The sequence below is a fragment of the Ceratosolen solmsi genome, unplaced genomic scaffold (genome assembly GCF_000503995.2).
Source record: "Ceratosolen solmsi marchali unplaced genomic scaffold, CerSol_1.0 scaffold10, whole genome shotgun sequence".
In the NCBI taxonomy this organism is placed as follows: Eukaryota; Metazoa; Arthropoda; class Insecta; order Hymenoptera; family Agaonidae; genus Ceratosolen; species Ceratosolen solmsi.
The window spans coordinates 12666573-12689217 of record NW_011948412.1 but is presented as its reverse complement, the minus strand read 5'-3'; the positions used below and the strand labels follow the sequence as shown (position 1 = coordinate 12689217).

At 34.5% G+C, this 22645-nt stretch overlaps 1 protein-coding gene across 1 annotated transcript in view; it reads right to left on the bottom strand.

Moving 5' to 3' along the window:
* Hr3 (nuclear hormone receptor 3 ROR-beta) overlaps window positions 1-17983 on the bottom strand; it is a 125966-nt gene extending 107983 nt beyond the window's left edge. The window contains exon 1 of the mRNA XM_011496582.1: window positions 17115-17983. Within this exon, the coding sequence (XP_011494884.1) occupies window positions 17115-17133 (19 nt within the window). The 5' untranslated portion in view covers window positions 17134-17983. The remainder of the gene's footprint in view (window positions 1-17114) is intronic.
* Window positions 17984-22645: the final 4662 nt, after the last annotated feature.

The window sequence follows — 22645 nt, the reverse complement described above, 5'->3', positions numbered from 1 at the left end:
AATGAACGAAATCGAGCCGAATTTATGATTGCGGAGGGTTTTTTGCTTTTTCAGTGATCGCTCGATGATCGTCGAATCAAGCGCGCCGTATTCTAAAAAGCTGACGATCGAAAATGTAACAAACATGGGGCTTAGAACTAGCATTCCCAGCATTTCCTCGCTCTCCCCGTTGATCAATAATGTCGCTCGGGTGGTTAAAGCCGAGCTCACTAAGCCGAAAGTGAGAGTATTCTTCGTAGCCGCTGTCTCTTGAAAAGGGTTGATGGGGACGAAGCCTCCTTTCCACCAAGCGACCTTGTGCTCCCTGTCCCACTTACCTGGCGCACCAGCGGTTTTACACCCCCATCCTCACCCCCACCCCGCCACGGCCGCTCACTAACGACTCCACCCCTCGTTCGCTCCAATTTCCCGATATTCAAATCTTTTTCAAATTATTCAAATGGCCTTACAAATGATAATGGGATTGAACATTGTTTAGCTTCTTTTTATCTTCAGGCAATTTTATTAAATTACATTAAATGATATGCAACATACGGAGTGTAATTTATACATACATATATTTATTTTTTACTAACTCCAGCAATATTCCGTTATGCAAAATATTAAAATATTAGGTCTATTTATCTCTAATTTGTATCGTCATCGTTTGCACCTAATCAAGTCGAGCCCATGAAAAATATATATTCCTACAACCTTAAAGTAATATTATTAACATTAATTAATTTCGACTCTCGTTTATGAGTTAGAGAAAGACATTTATCATTACAATGTATAATTAATTAAATGCTTAATTAAATGTATTTCATTGTAAAAATAGGATTATATTTAGTTCTAGTAGATCCCGAGGTCTTGACTCGCTAACAATTGATACGGCTTATCACCCAAAGTGTATAATTAAGGTTCTTCACTATTAGGAAGAAACGAAAGAACAAGTATCGATTTCCATACCACTCGAACGTAATATTTTTTATTTAAATTTTCCCTTTATTGTTAATTAATGTCCTTCAATTCAGCAATTTTTATATTACCTCATGGCTCAGGCTGTGTATTAGCGTACATTGTCATTGTTAAAAATTGATTAAAAAAAAAAGAAATCCATGTATTTCAAGAAGAATATTAATAAGAGAATTCTCGATCATCGGAAAGTAAATAAATAATTTTTTTCATGCGCCTGCAATGTCGAGTTTGAAATTAAATCGCATTATCTACTGATCTTATAAAGGGTTAAGCGACTGGCATTGCGACTGAAAATTTATAGAGCTGCCGAACAACGATGACGTAATAAAACCTAAAAAGCATACAATTAACTCATTTAAAAGACATATAGCCCTATGGATTATTCCATTAGGCTTAATTTATGAATGATTATTAATTCACCAATAAGTTATTAGACTTTTCGTAGTACTATCGAACAATTGAAATACACTTTAATAAAATTTCTTTTAAGCATCTGGACGAGGCGTTATATGTTAAAAACGATCGTTATATATCGCAAAGATTTTAAAGCAAATCGTAATTGCAATTAAGCCATTATATTAAGAGTAAAGTAGGCGACTTTAAAATAGTGGTTAAAAATCTATCCACCCATCTATCATTTGAAAAATATCTTTGGATATCCATATATGACACGACGTCGCGCGTCCCGACAATTATCTCCCCTTCAAGAAAGTACAACGTTCACGTGCGCTAGAAGTAGATAAAGATCGAGTATTATATACAGTTAGCAATACCGGTTTCACGGATGTGCTCGTCCGAATCGCGTTTAAAGTCTCGGCTAAACAGAAAAAGCCGAACGGACAAACAAGCGTATGCCACAGGAAAATCACAAGCGTGATTCGCCTGGGAATGAATTGAATCCAGAGCCAAAAGTACTTACAATCCACTATTCCTGTAGAAAATTCATCAAACATCTACTACCGAATGAAATCATACACAAGCGATCCAAGCAAAACGTCCTATAAAATCTACTTACAAAGCTCATGCGCTTGACCATTAATTTAAATTTCGCGATAAGATGAAAAGGAAAGAGCGAGGTTCCCGATGAGAATGTTGACACAGTTGACGGATCGCTACAAGTCCTAACAACTCCTCGATCCGTTGGTCCCTGGTTATGGAATGGAAGAGCAATGGAAGCGGGCAATTGCGTGTCGAGTCGCTTTGCGAAAAAAAAAACAAAAAAAAAACAAAGAAAGGAAGATAAAGAAAAAGAAGATGAAAAGAAAGAGAAGAAAAAGAAAGACGGTAACGGCCACTACGGCTCGACCTCTCTCAGCGTTTTCCAACGAAGAGACAACCGGCTTTTGCCCTGCGAAAACAGTTCTTAAAGCAGTGCTTCACCCACGAGGACGTGGCAGAGAAAGTCAGCGCGCACCGATACGCCGTTATAACGATACTCTCCATCTCTCTTGCGGACTTCTAAGTCCTGCACCGTTATGCGCGCCGCGGTAAGGATAATGCCGTTGCTCGCCTCCGCACAGCTGTTTCTAATGACTCTCCGGGGCACCGAACACGTGTACAGAGCGTCACCATGGTGGGGACTACTGGGGGGGGGGGGTGAGTCGCTAGGGAGTTCGCGCTCCGATAAGTATCATCAAGAAGCGCAGGATTCGACTAAGCTTTGTTATTACATCGAGGAGTTAGTTATGTTTGGCTGGCGAATTGGGATTTGACATCGGAATGTAGCATCGCCGAGAAAATCACGGCTACATTCGTGAATTTCGCTTTATTGGTTCCACAAGTGAAACTGAATGGTTAAACTCATTGCACGGGATTTAAGACTGCTGGATGTTTTAGTTGACGTTACTCTTATGAGAATGAGCTGTTTGACATTATTATTAAATTAAATTACGTATAAATAGTCGTTTAGATAGAGGCAGGAGCGTATGTTGTAAAAATAAGTTTATTTTTGATACTTTAAATATGCCGTTACTAGTACAACTAATAAATAGTAATTTTATAGGCATTTCACTATGATATATAAGTGCTCCTTCATTGCAACCTATATAATTGCATTAAGAAATAATTTTTTTCTTTTTTCTTTTTATGTTTCTGTTGAATTTTTCGCCGGAATTGTGGCTTGAATTTTACAAGTAAAAATATTTCTTTATTTCAAGCTAAACCATGCAAGATTCCGTTGGAAAATATGAGGTTAGTTTTTAATTAAACGTATCAGCAATAAAATATCTACTGCAAAGCTGAGATATAAAAAATTTTGTAACTTACAAGCAAAGAGAATGTATGTACAATTTTGCCGTATGGTCTTTTCTTCAATTACACCGTACGAAAATACATTTTTATAATTAGCCATTCGCACAATTTTTGAACAATTGTTGATATTTTAGAAGAATCGAAAGCCTTATATGAAGTTGAATGAAATCGTGCATTTTTTCTTTTATTATTAATTTACTTGTAATTATGGGAATGTGATGGAAAGAAATGATCATAATTATGATCAAGATCAAAGTATTAATTGAGAAAGTAATATTATTAATGAAATTAATATTTCAATTAAAAGTAGTTAATAATTGGATTTCTCCATATTTCTGAAAGGCTACCTATGCCAAGGTCTGACATCAACAAATGGAAACCTTTATTAAATCGAATCGAGGAAAAGTGGGAAAAAGCAACAATACCAAATGGCTTATTGTCATAGTGAACTGAAAACATAATGTTTGCATTTTGCAGAGGTCAAAGACACGGGAGGTCAAAGTAAGATTTTGCAATGGTGTACACATGTGTCGGGAGGTGGAATAGCGGAGACGTCTCCCCCTCTATGTCGGTTGAGTCCCCCCTCTATGTGTGTGTCTGTTGGGAGAGAGAGAGAGAGAGAGAGAGAGAGAGAGAGAGAGAGAGAGAGAGAGAGGTAGACCTATACTGTGAGTGGGAGGGAGAGAGGTGACGAGGTAGATGGGAGGGAGAAACAGCGATAGAGGAGGAAGAAAAAGAGGGAGGCAGTTAAGCATCAAAGCTCGTTCGCGGTCACGTAATGTAGGCTCGTCGACGAATGTACCGTAAGATACCAGTTACGTCACTATGAGAGAAAAAGATGTGAGGTTACTGTATAGACGAAGAAAGGTAACGAGACAGTAGGGACGAAGAAGAAAAGAAGAAAGAAAAAAGATTTAATGCGGACATGAGTAATGAAAATGATTATGGTTAACACGATGATACTACAAAAGGAGATAAATAATATCCGAGTCTGATTGTTTCAATACTATAAACTAATAGAATTAATGTAAATTTTAGTCGGTAATTACAAAAATGATAAAAATTAATGAGTAAAAATAAAAAATATTTCTATTAAAAATGTCTAATATTTGATAAGAATGTTTAATGTATGTGCGCGCGCGCGCATACACAGTATAGTAAATTGGTAATATATTAAGTATATATAATATTTATATTATATAGAATAATAATTTGGATATTAGTAACTCTATCTATAAAATATTTAACTCTATTTTGTTATTATGTCAATGTTTACAATCTAATAACAAGAGAATTAAAAATTTTTTATGTTTCTCGTCACTCTACTTCTTTTAATTTAACAATTTAATTTAATTTAACTTAACAATAACTTTAAAATTTTGTTATTATTAATATATACTTAATTAATTAATTTATATAATTCAGTATTATTTAGTCAGTACTCTGTTAAAGTTGAAAAATTATATTTGAAAATTATAATTATCTAAATTTATAGACATTCTTTATCTTAATTCATGCCAATCAATCGTCGTAGATTATGAAGATTTTTACAATATTTCATTTATATGAGAAGACAATTTTATTTTGTGATTTCCATTATAATATTACTTCAATAAATCTCATTTATATTTTCTTAAATTCATTCGCTATTTATTTAGGATGAAGTAGGCTAAGAATTAGACTTTTATAAAATCAACAAGTCGTCTCGCATGTTATTACCGAGCTATTTTACATTATATCAACGATATTATTGTAATAAAATATCAATAGCATATTATTATAAAATTAACTATGATTTTTATTTTTATTGAATATGAGACTATGTAGTTGAAGGAAAAAATTATTTATCTACATAAATAACGAAGAGAAGCTGATAAGCAAGCAGTGTTGAAGAAATTAAGACAAGCATCCTACTTATTCATATAGCCGGTATCCTTACTTTACTAACTACGTAACAGTACATAGCGATACAGTGGTACACGTTCCGGTTCAGTGCCAGCGATGTGCACGAGTTTATCAACACCAATATTTCATCATGAACTTCATCACGAATACCAGGAAATAGGAAAAATGATGAAAGTCTTGTATTCTACAAAGACAAGACGAGGCAGCTGAATGTCAGACATTGGCAATGAATATTGTAGAGTTGTTTGCACGCGATATCCTGTTGATATGTCAATTGAAGTCACGAATCGGTAACTTTTGCATTTTTAATCGATATGCAAAGATTTTTCTAAGTAAAATCATTATTTTACATTTACATACAATTCTACAACTTTATACAGTTCGAAAGTACTCTTGTCCAATTACGAGACGAATATAATATGTTTTTATGAATTATTTTTCATTACAAATTTCTTAATAACCGTTTATAAATATTTTAAACTGAGTATTGCACTGAGAATAAATTACATTTTAAAATAAATAATTTTTCAATTTATTACTACACATTAATGGATCGAATTGTTTTAATGCAATCGGCGATTAAAATTCTACAATGTAATTATTACTATGAATGCAAACTTGAATAAAATTCATAAGAATTTCGAATCGGTAGACGTGTTTGCATGTAAACATTAATATCTCAAAGCTCTCCATAATTGCGAAAGGAAGCGTGAATTGAAAAACATTCGCAAAATTCTTGAATCAGCTAAATAAGAGGAATCCTTGCGTATGCAGCGTTAGATTGCAAAACAGTGGAGTCATTGTCCAGGACAACTTTGTGATTTAGCTATCATTATAATTTGCAAACGTGGGCAAATAAATGACGTACGCGCTTAATTTTGCCCAGTCATTCGCTGGATAAAAATCATGATGTGTATTAACGTTATTGAAATTATTTCTCCTAAAACGCATATAACGTTACGTTCTAATAATGTATATTTAGTCAAAATAATAATAAGAAAAATCATCTTTTAAAGTTAAAAATTTCATCTTTTAAATCGTCATTTTAGAGAATAGAGGGCCTAGAAAAATTATAATAATTAACAATTATAATTTTCATCATATCACGTCCTATTTCGCCTCTCTGAATTGTACGACACAATTTAGACAAATTGCTTGTTCGTCATTTATCAAATAAATTCCTTTTATAATTATTACGGTAAATGAAATGGTTGATTTTCTAGCAATTTTTTGTGGTTGTTAATATAGACTTTTTTTTTTCTTTGATTGGTTTTTAAAAAGATTTTATTTGAATTTAGCAATTCATCTGAATATATAATTCAATTTAAATTACACTTAATATTATGCGTAATGAGTGTAATATTCATTCGATTAAGTTTTATAGCCGGATATAACTCTACTCTGATATACTCTGCAATACATTCCATTGTATGATAGTATTATATGATTTATCATACCATGTAATGTTTAAAAATTTGTATTAAATGATTTAAAATTTACGTGTGTGTGTGTGTGTGTGTGTGTGTGTGTGTGTGTGTGTGTGTGTACATATCAATGGTGCTAAGTAATATATGAAAAGTACCGCTTAGACACTTTTAATGCTTAATAAAGGAAATGATATTTATATCAAATTGTTATTTTACAATAAAAGTTCAAATTTCGTTTGGTACGTGAGTGCAACGATAGCATGGTAAGTTAATTTATCAACGAGCACTAGAATTATAGTTCATTCATTTTCCTCTTGGCCGCATTGCTACCTTTTGAACAAATAATAATAATAATAATAATAATAATGCTAATAATAATGCTAATAAATAGCTCTCTATATTTTAAAATTCAAGACAAACAGTTAAAAGAAAAGGAAGAAAAATTTTGTTAAATGTTGGGATGTTTAATCATAACTTTTCCTTTGATTATTAAGCAGAGCGTGTCAACTCTTAAACAGTTATTTGCATCTTTATCGCGCATAAATGGAACTCTTTATGTGAACATTCACGCATATGTGTGTTGGTTTTTATGGGTCTTCATGGTTTTTGCAGATGCTAAATGTTCGTGGTTTGAACAACTGTAATTACTGGTGCCTAGGATTTTTTTTTTTTTTTTTTTATCAACCTTAATGTAGTGAAAACTTAGTTCGTTTATAATTTGGAAAAATGTTTTTTTTTTTTTTAATTAAGAAAATAGCTTATATCTAATTAAAAAAAATAAATTCAAATTGCTCTTCTTAATACTTTGTTATTCATTATAATTGCAAATAATACATAGAGATTGCTTAAATTCCTTTTATAATCATAATGATAATTACGTTACACGTACAGAAATTTTTTTACCAACATTTAATAATCAAATGGTAAATTGTGATGTAATTTTGAAAGTAACTTTTGAGAATACTAGGAACAAATAAGACAGGAATAGAGATGAGCAAAAAGTCAATTTGTATAGTGTAATGAATCGCTAAAATTGGCGACCGCGAGACTGTTTGATTAGATACTGCGGTGCGTTGGTCTCAGAAATATTCAAAATAAAGAAATAGAGAAAAGTTCTAAAGTTTTTGATGAGTCAGCTGCTACCTTATATATTCTTCGAAAACAATAGAAGAATGTTTTCTATTTGCCTACTACTACTAATACTACTGTCGCTTACTCTCCTTTAGGGAAATATATATATAACCATTGCAGAATATCCAAACGTAATTTGTAGATTTATGAATTAGGTATGGATGTGGCCATGTTTACGCTTAATAGAAAGAATATCATAATAATCAAAATTTGCCTCGGCCAGACATTTAACATCGACAATAATTTAATAAGACAAATAATGACAATAAGTATTCAAATAAGTATTATATTAATTATTGCTGCACAATTGAATAACTATGATGACATACACCTATAATCGTATATTTTTCAATTTTTTTTTTTTTTTTTTTTTTTTTTATTTCCTACTCTGTGCCTTATATATTGTCACCTTCTCTTCCACCGTAACATCGAAGGTTAGCAAACAAACCAAATCCCAAAGGTGTTACTATTGCTAAGTAACCGAGCCAATAAATACCTGCGTACATTTCAAGAATTCTTTCAATTTTCATCTACGACAATAGTATATTCGCACTAAACAATTCGCTCGTTCACAGCTTCACGATATTTGGTACATTTTAAATTATATAAATTTTCCATATCTTAAGAGATTTCATAGTTATTTTTCAATCTTCTTTCGAAAACTTGATAATACTATTCGCACAATAACACTTTTGACACACACACACACACACACACACACACACACACACACAACAAGATGCTAACTAAGGATTAATTTTATATTATAGAATTCACAGCTAATGCCAATATTATTTGAAATGCAATGATATACTCGTAATTACGGCTAATAAGATAAAACATTTTTGAAAAGCGAGGCTTCTTAACAGTTAACAGTATCAAAACAAATGTCACTCTAATGATATCAAAACTTCGCCCCATCAATGCGAGTACACATATGCCTGTACTATGTAATGAAAACAATAACAAAGAAAGAAAAAAACAACAAAAAAAATCAAAAAAACAGTAGATGAGGTAGTGTTATCCGATATTATGGTTCGCTCGGGGCCAATGCTCTTCTTTAGCCGAAACTCTATATCGTCCTGATAATTACCACCTGCAGCTTATTAGAAGGCATTCATTCGGCTATGGCAGGACGATCTTCAGGAGGATTATATTATCGGCACGCAGCCGACCGTGACTTTGAATTGGTGCTTCGGATGCGACGCACTGTTGGTGCTTTTCGTGTTCAATGCATTAGACTCTAAGATTGCTCAATAAGATATTGGAGTTTTGACACATGAAATTTTTAAAGGTATATCGAGCAAAGTCGTTAATGTCAAAAATTATATTTATAACCTTTAGCACATTAGCACGATCCTCTCGAATATTAGGATTATTATATTAATTACATTACTTACGTGTATATTCGACCGAACCACTGTGAAGTGAATAGCATAGCGATAATAGAAATTGGAATATGAAGTTTTAATAGGCTTTTTTTTTTTTTTTTTTTTTTTTTTTTTTTTTTTTTACCAAGCACTTTTAATTCCGTGCATACGCTATGTTTATAAGATCGTTAATTTTATAATCAATACTGGAATATTTTCTGTAGAATTTTCTTATTTATTCAGTTACGTTGATTACAGCTTCATTGTGACTTTTATATTTGTTAAATTCGTGGTTTATTTTTTACTGTAAGCTAATAACTTCCAATTAATTTTCTTATGGAGATATCACGAACCTTAATGCTCTAATAATCTAAATGCTTTTTAAAAATAACTAAAAAAGAAAAAATAATAATATATAATTCATGAACATTTAACGTTTGTTATTATGGAATTGTAAAGCACGAATCGATAGTATTTTAATTGAATAGAAATCGTATTAATATTTTAATATCGCACCTTTTACAATGTATGTACGTAACGTGAATTAAAGTTACCGAGATGCTTATGATATCGTGTACCTAATTATGTATCGCAGTTGAAGATTAATTTTAATTTTATCACATTTGAATCATATAATATATGCAATATGACAAGTTTCTTTTTACCAGTATCTTTCATATCGTAATAACTTCATTCTGCGCTTAAAAATCCAACGTCATTGTATAAATTTTTTTTTTCTTATATTTTTTTTTTTTTTTTTTTTTCATCCTTTCCCATTCGAATTAATACAAAAGAAAGAAGGAAAGGCGAAGAGAAGAAAGAGAAGAAAGAGAGAAAGGAGAGAGTGATATATGTATCATAATGAGAGGGAGGGAGAGAGAGAGAGAGAGAGAGAGAGAGAGACGAGACGAGACGAGACGAGACGAGAGGAGACGAGAGAGACGAGGAGTTGCTTGACTATATAGAGGTACGTACGCACGTTTTGTAAAGCGGGACCCCGAACACCTGCGGTCGACGACCCTGTATAGGTACACAATCTTCTTCAACTCAACTCGAGCGGTCGGCCTAACGAAATTCCTCCTGACAGGGGAGCCAAGTCAAGGCGACACGGCGACAATGACGCTTGCTCACGTAGAGAAACGCCTGTCGAGGAATTTAATGCGGTCTTTTTACGTCCCGCCTTACGATCTCTTAAAGGGAGACAAGTGATTGTATTATACTACGATTGGCTACATTTATCGGTTCCCATTCTTGTCATCTTGTTTTTCATTTGTTTTTCGTTTCTTTTCTTTTATTTATTTATTTTTTTCTGTATTCGAATGAGATAACCGAGAGCTTCGTTTGTCTCGACTATACTCTATTTGCAAAAACCGAATGTTTTATCCGCGAGGATTACGGGTATGTATCGTGTTTTTCTTTCTTTACATTGTCAATTAATTATTGAGCTTAAGATTTTTACGAAATCTCGCAATTTATTGTTAGAACGAAGACATTCCAGCTCTTCTAAACTATCGTGCACGCATATTTAGCTTAAAGTCTTGCTTCTTACTTTCGAGTCCTTACTCAAATATTTTACCATTCAGCGATAATACTTATTATTGACAATGTGAGTAAGGACGTTATTTGAAATATATAATAATGATAAAAATAATATTACATTTGGACATTATTTAAATCAGGTAAAAAATTTTGTGGAATAATCAAGAGGATATCAATGTGGAGTCATCAACTTCTTCTCACGATTACCAAATTATGTAGTCATCTCAGAAATTTAAAAGGAAAAATGAAATCTCAGCACGAATAAGATCATTTACCTCTGCTCAGTTCGGCTAGGCGAAGAAATTAAAAAAGAAAGAAAAAGAGAAAGGCTTATTCTTTCAACGATGTATGATTGAAATACGATGTACCGTGTTGAGGGGAATAGAGAGAGAGAGAGAGATATCTTAACTAGAGGACGATGGAGGTTGACAACGACGATGACAACGAACACGTAAAGAAAACAGCTGTTAAGTCGACAGGAGAAACAGAACGAGAGAAACGAGTCACACTGAGTTCAATGACTTTGGCGTGTTTCTGACTCGCCTTGAGCTTCCTCTTCCTTCTCTCTCTCGTCCTTTCTTTCCTACCATTTCCCCTTTTTTCTTTTATATATAACAGCGTTGACAGTATCGCTACATTTGCACATTGCATCTTGCTCTCGCTTAGCTCAAATTAACTCATGCATGTGACTTATTAGTTATTATTGCACTCTTGATTAAAAAAAAAAAAAAAAAAAAAAAAAAAAAAAAAAAAAAAAAAAAAGGGAGTACGAGAGAAAAGAGTCAAGTTACATCCGTATACATGATTAACTCTGATGAGAATATATTTTCTTTTTAAATTTATAATTAACTTCCTATAAATAAAATATACAACGAAAAATTCCTCTACTATAATTCTTAATATTGAGATGAAAAAAATAAATTCAAGTCCCAATTACGTTTTTCTACTATTAAGATGCGAAAGACAAATTGTACCGTTTTCAAGAGAAGAAACAGAACGTTAAGATGCCGATAGATAATGTTAAAATAAAAATAATATTATAATTAAATAACAATAAAATCACTTCTATCTTTTAAACTGTAAAATAAGTATAGGTTTTATTTCGTAGTCTGCCTTATAAGAATTTAATATTAAATTAGTGGATAAAATTTTCTAGTAAATTTAATTTATTATATGCGCATTATATATATATATATATATGCATGCATTTAGAGTCGTGTAGTAAACCAAATTTTTATTTTTATTGTCCAATATCTATTTATATTTTCTTGAGATTATCGATTACCTTAATAATTGCAGCTCTTATTATTATAATAAAGCCCAAAACACAATTACTTAACATTATTTATTACGAGTTATTTGGTATAAGCTAGAGAATATCGTTATGAAATATTGATATTGTCGAATGTGTAAATTGAAAAAGAATGATAAAGTTATACATCTGTTAGAAGTAGCAGCTAGAAGTCGACTATATATATATATATTGTAATATATTTATTGTAATTTTTATTCGTTATTATGTAATAATTCAAGATTTTTCTTTACAACAACAACAAATAGAGGCAAAAAAAAAAATAAAAAAAAAAGAAAGAAAAAAAATAAAGAAAAGGAAAGGAAAAAAACAAAAAATGCCAAGGGTGTATAATGCGCTTAACTCCGATCATATGCACGGCACGCATAACGGTATTAAACTTCGTTCTCGCATGCTCATTATACATCCAGACACGAATTATATACACGAACAGGTAGCTTTGCTCGTATTTGGTATCTTTAAACATTTTTGGTCTTGCCAAGCTCGTGTATACGTATAAAATATTCACTGAAAAAGGAGGTTAACTTTTAAAAAGATTTAATATTACATGCAGTTTTTATATGGTACAGCTACTAGGTAGTAACCTGTGATAACTGTTCGATATAATATTTCATTAATGGAGAATTAATTAAAATATTAGTGTTGTGTATTAGGTAAAGAGCTGACTAAGATCAATTTTAGTTATTCATGTTGCAAGTGTCGATGCTAGTTGACGAGTGTAAGAGAAATATCTTCTTCTTTTCTTCCTTCTTTTTTTTTTTTTTTACTATCGACCTGCACAATTATCAACGAAAATTATCAATTTATAAATGAAAATAGGCTATTCTTTTCAAATTGAAAAGAATGTTGGCCTACTTGGTCAAGCCTATTTTAAATCTATATGGAACATTATCATTGTTATTTATTAATATTGACCGCTTAACAACTTTTATGTTTCCTTGAAAGATAAATAGTTACTTATACAGCACATATATATGTATTAACACGATAAATAAATAAAATAAATTTTTTGTTTAATGAGCTTTAAATTTTCTTTGCTTCTCAACGTTGAGATATATGTCATTTGTATTTTATAAAATTAAAAGTAATTTTTGTTTTTTTTTTTTTATATAATTAATCATCCAGTGGTTGTATTGTTGGGTGAGGATAATATTTAATAATTTCATCAATTCTTTTCCTACGAGCATCAAAATGTTCTTAAAGCTACTTAATCCTGCTAAGATCACTAAAATAGTAGTTTAGTACAAACAAAAAATATAGAAGATACTTGACTATATAGGCAGGTATCTCTCTCTCTCTCTCTCTCTCTCTCGCGCGCGTACTCACTGACTCGCTACACGCGCACACAAAACCCTATATATATATATATATATATAATATATGTGTGTGTGCGTGCATACGTATATCGTATGTATGTATATATGTATATAAGGAGTGTCCCTCACACGTGCACATCGCTCAGGTAAAACAGAACTGCTTCTCACATGCGTGAACGCGTGTGCAGGTATATATGCACGTCCGCGTTTGCGGCCACGGCGTTGGAGGGTCATTGAACTTGGCTTTTGTTCGCGGCCGCCGTCACTTGTTCTCGCTACGTCTCTGTAGCGCATGGGTCATCCAAAACCCAACGTCTCTTACTTCCTCCCCTCCCTCTCGTTCCCAATCATCGACTCCATTTCTCTCTCTCTCTCTCTCTCTCTCTCTCTCTCTCTCTCTCGCACTCACTCGTGGGATTACACCCCGGAACTGATCGGGAAAGCCGATCGATTCTGTATAGCCTTCCAAGGTCTTTGCCACCTGTTCCAAACTCTTTCGGTTAACGATGCAACGAGAGACCTGAGAACAGGGCTGCATTATCGACATTTTTTTTGTATTTCTTGAGAATAAATTTTAAGGAAACTTTCAACCGAAACTTCCGATTGAAAACATTCTTTTTCAATGGATGTTCGAGATCATTCGTATATATTCGTAGACCTTTCTATTAATGTGTTAACGCTGCTTTACATTCTTATTTATATATTAATTTATAAATGTATAATTTTAAGAGCAAAAAAAAAAACAAGAAAAAAAAAAGATGTATAATAAAGTACAACCTTAGCCGTATAATATAGAAATAGATAAAAAAAAAAATTTAATCTCATAATTAATGAATGAACCCAGTAAAGATTAATTTTGGAATTAATATAACTGCAAATTTTATAAATATCGATGTAATATGATCGATTATTATATTAATAGAATAAACGACTTTTATATTGTACAGAGCTCATATAATTAACTATTCCAACATATTTGCTGATTTTACATTATAAAAATAACTATTGGATAGATCTTGATTGTATTTTAACAAAAAATTTTGAATCATATCGCGATCTAATGTAAGATTCTTCTTACTTCTAAATAAATGAGTATTTTTAATATATTTAATATTAATTGTAAAATATTTTCCTCTCAAGTATAATATTATGTTTAAATATTCATTGCTTTATAGCTTAAGCTCTTTCGCAGTATAATATTATACGTAGTACTTGTGTTGTAATGGATTGTTATCGTTGAATTGAAAAATTAATAGGATATAATACCAGTATACAAATTTTCATTCGCAATTCTTAAATTATGAAGTTTAAAAAATTGTTTTATACATCATTGACCTCTCAAGTTATATGTAACTTAAACATCAAATACATTTGACGACTATTGTCAGGAATTATTTAAAGAATAATTTCATAATTTCACTATTCCTTGATTTTCACATTGACGTGGCATATACATCGGAGAGCCAAGCAGTATAAATGCACATATGTTCCCACATATACGCGTGTTTATACACATACGCGCGCGCGTGCATATATATATATATATACAATGTAATAACCATACCCAACAGATTTTATACTTTTTTTTTTGCTGAATTTTCAACCCAATACTCTTCTTATCCCTTATAACTTTTTTTTTTTTTTTTTTTTCTTCTTATTTTTTGGATCTCAATATTTCATTTAGTCCAAGATATACCTTATTATGTTTATTTATTTTCCGCTTTCAATGTAGACCGGTCTGCGACGCGAGCTTACCTACTCGTATCGGATTCCTTTGATACGGGATTTCATCGCTGGATTGATCTTCATCGACCAAACTAAAAAGTGTTTTGAAAACCTTTCTCCCGTATCTCTACTTCTTCTCGCTATTACACGAGAGTTAAATCATGGAGAATAGGTTTGTATGGGACGAATGGGATATGGGATCGCGCGGACCAGCCATTGTAATTTCAAGATGGGCTCATCGCCGTGGTTCATATCGCAAATGCAACCACCTCGAGGCGCAATACGCGATAATAAATAAATTAAAAAAAAAAAAAAAAAAAAAAAAAACTATGTGCAAAATAGGGTCTTGAGCGCTGTGCATAAGAAATCTAATAGACAAAGTAAAGAGAGTAGTTCAGCGTACCGATAAAGCGCCATCGCGAGGACGTAACCTTACGTAAGCAGCCCTTTTCCCGCTCGTTTATTAATTATGGATCGATACGTATACAAGGGACCACCGGTGCAGTTAGCACGCACGTCTATACACCTGCTCGTTCTTTCTCCTTTCCGTAAGCGAGCACGCACGCGCGCTCAGGGGGTGCGCGGCTCTATGCATCGCCTTATGTCCTTCCCTAAAGACGTCAGTGTGTTACTGACCCCGAGTGACCCACGGGTGCTGCTCCCTGCACTCTAGGTTTACACGTCGTTGGCTCGCGTGTCTCCGACAAGCCGATTTCAATTTTCGAGACAGCTCCCGTGGGAGAACGGACGCGTAACGCCCTCCTTGTGACATCTCCGACAATTTTTGAAAGTAATCTCGGCTTTATTTTTACTTCCGACCCGGCGACTAACTAGTCGACCTCGAGCAGATCGATGCAATCGCCAGCTTCGCCCCATGACTCTGATTCGCTTTTGTTTATTTGCTTTGTGCATTTAATTGGGCAAATTTCGAGGTGGCTCTTGATTAGAGGTATCCGTGGCTTTTTTCATTAAACCCGACGAGCCTCGTTTAACCGCCTCGACGGCTTTCTATATATATTTAAAAAGATATTTTTTAATATAGACATTCGTATTTCGTATGTTTATTAATTTATTATTAATATAGACAAATTCAATGGCCTATTATTGGTCTATTATTATTTTTATGGTTTAATAGGACTTGAAAGTCGTGGGTGATCGCGAACGGACGATTACAAAATTTTCGGTCGACTGATTATTCATCGCTCATTGCACTTATTTAAAAGAATGCGACAACGATAATAATAAAATGCACGTGGAAAAAATCTAAGCAAAAATTATAATCGCTTAACATTGTGTTTTTGCGCAAGGGAAACATGAGCATCGATGGGCACGGGGAATTTCCGATGCACAAGCTATTTGATCGATACGTAAACGATGAATAAGCGAAATAGAGTAATAACGAGCGAAAGGTAGGTCTAGAGATAGAGAGATAGGTAGAGTGATAGAGATAGATAGATGGAGTTGGATAGAGTTGGATAGAGTTAGATAGAGTTAGATAGATAGAGAGTGAGTGAGAGATAGAGTGAGTGAGAGAGAGAGAGAGAGAGAGAGAGAGATTGATAGATAGATCACGACAAACTCGTCGAATAACGGCAGATTCATTCACCGCTCGACTCGCGAGACGCGCCCGACCGCGCTGTGAGAAAACGGTAAAAAGCCTCTTGTTGACTATCGGGATTATCGTGCCATATTCCCTTTTAAATCTTCGTTATTTTTATTGCTTTAATACGATGTGCATTTAGAGGCTTCGTAGCTAAGGCATTTGTACGTCGTTAATTGAAATTATTAGGAAATGACCGTTAGCCGATGCAAATAACCAATCATTATACGGCAGATGTTAAATTTTTCGTGATGAAGGTAAATCGTCGTTTTAATAATTTCTTACTCATTGTGTACTTGATAGCTCTAAATAATCTAATAAAGTGTTCCGTTTATTTCTTATAAATGTCAAGCTGAAAATTCTGTTTTACTTTTTTTATTCTTTATTGCCATCCTACGCGCTGTTTGCCATAGAGAGGTAAAGGATCTTTCCTTAATACGAATGTCGCAATGGATTTTAAGGTTTTTGATGGAGACAGATGGAGCGAGAGGGGTCGGGTAATATAAGAAAAAATTGTTTAGCTTTGATAATCTAGTGCGTACATTATAGCTCGGTTAATTAAAGGACATTTTTCGTACTCACCTCTGATGGTGCTAGGCATGTTGTCGACAATCGCATATCCTGTTATTCAAAGCAAAAGGGTCAATAAGCACTGCTCGTTTATTATTTTTCTCCTCTTCTTTTGTTACTTTGCAAAAGAAATAACAGGCGTCAGCACAGAAAGTAACGGCCGAAAAAATACAGATGCGAAAAAAATTTTCTTAATATCACTTCACTAACTGGACTTGTCGTGTTACTCTCACCTTACGATTATCAATCGATGTTCAATGTTCATTTCAGACTTAATTATTTATATCTTAGCACTAACTTACAAAGTCAACGGCCTTGCGGCAATGCTGCTTTATGTTACACTATTTACCTGCGATAGATTGTGCTTAGACCTAGTGTCAGGTGGAAAACTTCCACCGCATTTTGGAGCACGGTAACGTACTTCCGGTTCCAGGGGCCATGAAATTACGCACCAATCCCCGACTTGCCTATCCTATTCTTACGCCACTCTCTTCTTTTCGAGCAATCGTTAAAGCTCTTTTACTGACCAATGGTTTTCAGCATCCATGTATAGGCACTGGGATTGCAAATGCCGCGTTTATCGGGAAATGATGTACGAATATTGAGAATACGAACAAATATCACAAATCACCGAACACTATTATTATCCTTTTGTCTTAAGAGATGCTAATCACAATATCAACACAACAGATTCAACAAATGCAACACTGTTATTTCGATTCGATCGATTCTTTCTCTCGAGTTAAGAAGTCGATGCGCGCGAATTGCCAACTAAACCAAAATTCGATTTTCGTTTATTTCAGTGAGTAGGTGACAAAGAATGAGAAATACACGTAAAGAAACGGATACGAGCAGAGAGAGAGAGAGAGAGAGAGAGAGAGAGACAGAGAGACAGAGAGTCACGCGCACAGAGAGAAAGACAGAGAGAAAGAGAGAGAGAGAGAGAGAGAGAGAGAGAGATGGAGAGATGAGAAAGATGAGCGCACGAAAGAGATAAAAGAGAGGATAGAAGGAAGAAGAGATATATATATATATAGATAGATAGACGTCAAGAGAGAGATTAAAGCGAACATCCAGGTTTGGGTTTGGGAGAATAGAAGGAAGGTTCGGTGGTGGTGGCCGATGAGTGACTCGTATACCGGCTTACGGTACAAAGATCCACAGGTGCTCGCTTCACTCTTAGTGCGCGCGCCCCCTTATCCCCTCTTCGAGCTCAACCCCCTCGAGAGAGGTTCTTCGTCGTCCTCCCCCACCACGAACTTCGTGTGCCATGCTTACATCCACACATGCATACTCGCCTCCATAAATGCGCACGTGCATTAATACGTACGTGAATATGTACATAAATGCGTGCTTACGTAGGCGCGCAATTGAGCGCGTGTGCGATCCGTTGGTGCACGCGTGTGTTTGTGTGCGTGCGTGCGTGATAGCGCGCGCGCGCGCGTTTTTGTGCGTCAGTGCGTTTTTATGTGCACGCGTGTGCGTTTGTTTGTTTGTTTGTTTGTTTGTGTGTGTGTGCGTGTGTGCGTGCGTGCGTGTGTGTCTATCCGATTGTCTCTGTGTGCTTTCACACAGTGTATGCAAACACTGAACAATCACAGGCCCGGACTCGTATACGAACGCTCTCACGTATTTGCATGCATACAGATACACGCACGCGCATGTGTGTACACACACGGGCACGGATAAAGCTTGGTCATACACAAGTGTTCTTTTCTCTTCCGCACTCGCTCAATTCTCTCTTACTTCTCTTTTTTTACCTCCTTCTTTCTCTACTTCTTCTTTCAATTTCTACCTCTTGAAGTTCTGTCCCCACCATTACTGGCCGTAACTACTTCATTTTTCATTTATTATTTTTATCGTTTTGTGGATAGCGCATCTTGCCTCCCCCCTCCCCCCACCGCCCTCCTCCCTTCTACCAACGTAACCACGATTCTCCTTCCAAAATTTAGGCAGATCTGAAGTTTTGTTATCACATCACGGTCATCAATTTCAATTCTTGATTTTATACTTTTATTTTCACGTAGAGATAGATGGCACATTTTCTGCCCGGTTGCTCCTTAAAAATGCTGTCTGTGCAAATATATTTTAATTAATTTTATGAAATGTATATAAAAGAAAAAATGAAATACGGAATTAGGTAAAGATTTTTTCATTGCCTATATACGAGTTTATAAATTACCATAAGCTGCTTTTATTAAATATTTTCACCGACTTATAATTTCCCTTTAAAGAGCTCTTTAACATTATTTTAATATTAAACGAGGATAATATTAATTTTAATTTTTATTAATTATAAATAAGACCTTTGCTGAGTAATCATTTCAATATGCCAATTATTTTTGAATTATTTAATAAACATTGTATTGACAAATAAATCGAATTAGTAGGAATTAGTATTTACGAATAATTAGTAATAATTAGTATAATTATTAAATTGTCATTATAAAATATAATTGCTGAAGTATTGAAAAGCAGGACGAAAAGAATTTGTCAATAAATAATAGAATAGAAAACATCGATAAATATCATAAGTTATTTTTTACGGTCAGAGTTTAAGGTTGATAGTATTGGAAACAAAATTTTGTTGAAATTATACGATTAAAATTTATACAAACGTCATATATAAATGACATTTCAATATGAAACTTTGATATTGTGCAAGTACTTTTTGTTTAAACTAATGTCATTTATTTGAAGGTCTGTAATCGTTGCCATAGAATTACATCATAAAGTTATATGATGTTTTATGGCTGTAACATTGATTTATTCCAATTACTTCACAATTGATTTGTATATAACGTTGTGGAAATGTTGAAGGAAAAGAATTATTCCAATGATTCCAGCATGCAATTATTTTACACGCGCGCGCGCGCGCACACTCACACACACACACACACACACACACGCGCGCGCGCGCGCATACACAATAAAATTAATAATGAAATCTTTAGATTCAAGAGCCAGTATATCGAAATTTTTATTATAGAGTATTTAAATATATTGAAAAAATATCAATAGCCGTTAGTTTCTTAAATCATCAAATTCTTTCAGTTGCCTAATGGTATTCTCATGAATGCCATAGTATTATACTATTATAACGTTAAAAAATTTTTAATAAATTTTTTCATCTTTCATTTCATTGATTTATTTTCAAATATGAAGATTTATTCTCATAGCGAGAATTAAACTATAAATCGTATTGCGAAATATTTTCATTATCAGTGTAGATATACCTTAAACCGACCGTAAGAGACAATTGAGTTAAATTTATATAATTGAAAAATTTGTGAAAAGCGCATAAAATGCACATACGGTGCAAGTGCTTTCAACGTCTAATTTTAATGAAGTGACATTGACCTTGGATTCCGGTTTTAGTGGGCGAACTTACTTCTCTTACTTACTTATTCTTTGTCAAAACGCGGAAGCTTTGCGTGAAAATTGAATTTAGGTAGGGTATATCTTTTCTACCTATTGCTCACGTATAAATAAACGGCGAGAATGAGGGCGAAGACGATGACGCGGAACCCAATGAGGGAACGAGCGTTCGCCCGAAAAAGACGAGTGGGGTGGGGAAGAGGCCGGGCCGTTGCCATTTCGGAGATTGTTGAACTATGCGGGTTGATGACTCCTTCGTCGCGCAAGCTACGACCAGAAAGACTTGACTGAAAGAGAGCGAGAGAGAGAGAGAGAGAGAGAGAGAGTCACTCTTGCTCTCTCTCTCTCTCTCTCCATCTCTCTCTCTCTCTCTCTCTGCTTTAGTGTGTGTTTTTTTGTGCGTACGTGCGTGCGTGCGTGCCTCCGTGCGTGCGTGCGTGCGTGCGTGCGTGCGTGCGTGCGTGTGCGATCGACGGCGTGACAGAGGGGTTGGGTGGGGAAGAGGAGGAGGAGGAGGAGGAGGAGGAGGAGGAGGAGGAAGAAGAAGACAGAGAAAAGGATAAATAGAGAGAAAGAGAGAGGGTTAAGGGATTGTGAGAGACGGGCGGGGGGAGGGGGGGGAGGTAGAGCGAACGAGGATGGGTGGAAGAGAGTTCGTGAGTGCGAGAGGGGAAGCGGAGACGCTTCAACTTGGCCCAAGGATTTTCACATGAAATCATCAAGAGCTAGCTACCTTCGCAACGAATTATTGCCATTTCTTTCTATGGCCGTCCTCTAATAAGCATAGTTCTCGAAAAAAAATTTCGTCTAGCCCTTTTTATAATTCAAACTGCATGCCCTCCTATAATTTAAATGTTTAAAAGATCATACCTGTACACGAAATTCTCAAGATTCGGATTATTCTTGATGTGGCACTTGTATTTAAAAATAGAGTAAAGCAGCAGATTCATTGTACTCTGTAATAATCTACATTAAGAGATTCCTATTTGTAGTATTAATATAACTGTTCGTTTATGGCCTTTTGGAATTTATAATTATTAATCAGCCGGTGGAACGTGAAACGATAACGAAATTCATTTGATTTTATTAGAGAACACTGCAAGTTAAGCTCCACTTTTTATTTTTAAAAACATTTATTATTTCTCGAATAGTTATAGTTCTTAAAATATTTATCGAATTGCAAGCCTAGGAAAAGAATTATACATATTTCGAACGTATGGGATATAATAACTATGTTCTGCACACGCACACAAGGCTTTATAAGCAAATATAATCAACTTATAAATGCACATTCTTTTGCAAAATAATCATAGTATAAGACAATAAATAGAATATTTTTCTCCGCGTCATAATTGTACGGTCGAATAAAAAATATTCTATCCTTAAGAGAGTTTGGAAGCCGTCGGAAAAGATCGTTCCAATTATCATTAGTTAAGAATTTGGCAACAATGAGCCATCAAATTATTTCGATATTTCTACACTTTGTATATTTAGTGAGTAAAGCCGGTTTTATCGCCGTCTATCCCACTATAATTTCTCCCAAGCAACCTTTACTCCTTACTTTATATCTTCCTTACTCCGTCATTAACTGGCGGCTTGCAAGTACCCTAACCTTCATAATCAAATAGCTTAGCAACATTACGGATGTTCCAGCGGATCCGTCAAGTCTGTAATTGTGAACCGGTAATACCGCGGCTAAGTTGTTGTTATGTACACCTAGTATCGCTAATCGTTTAATCGAACGATTTTACAATAACATCGCACAGGGATTGTTAGCGGCTCGTTGGGTCTCGTCTGCGACCATCGTGGCTATGGGGTGTATTGGTGGTGGGGGCGGAGGGGAGGGAGACTGGCACTCGCGTGCATGTGTACGCGCACATGTTCATTGAGTGAAGTTGGTAATCGATCGGCGGAGAGACACCAAGAGAAAGAGAAAGACAAGCATAAGGTATCTCTCTACCACCTAAAGGCCAAGCCCGCTTGTACGAACCACGGAGCCTCTCCGAGTCTTATAACCGAACGTGAATATTCCGATGGTCAATGACCTCCGAGCCACAGCTGCTATGGCGGCCTTTGGCACCAAATCTAAGATACTCTATACCCTCTTGTTATTAACGTCCAAGAGCTATCGAAAGACTGTTTGTTACTCTTCTCGTATTTTTCAT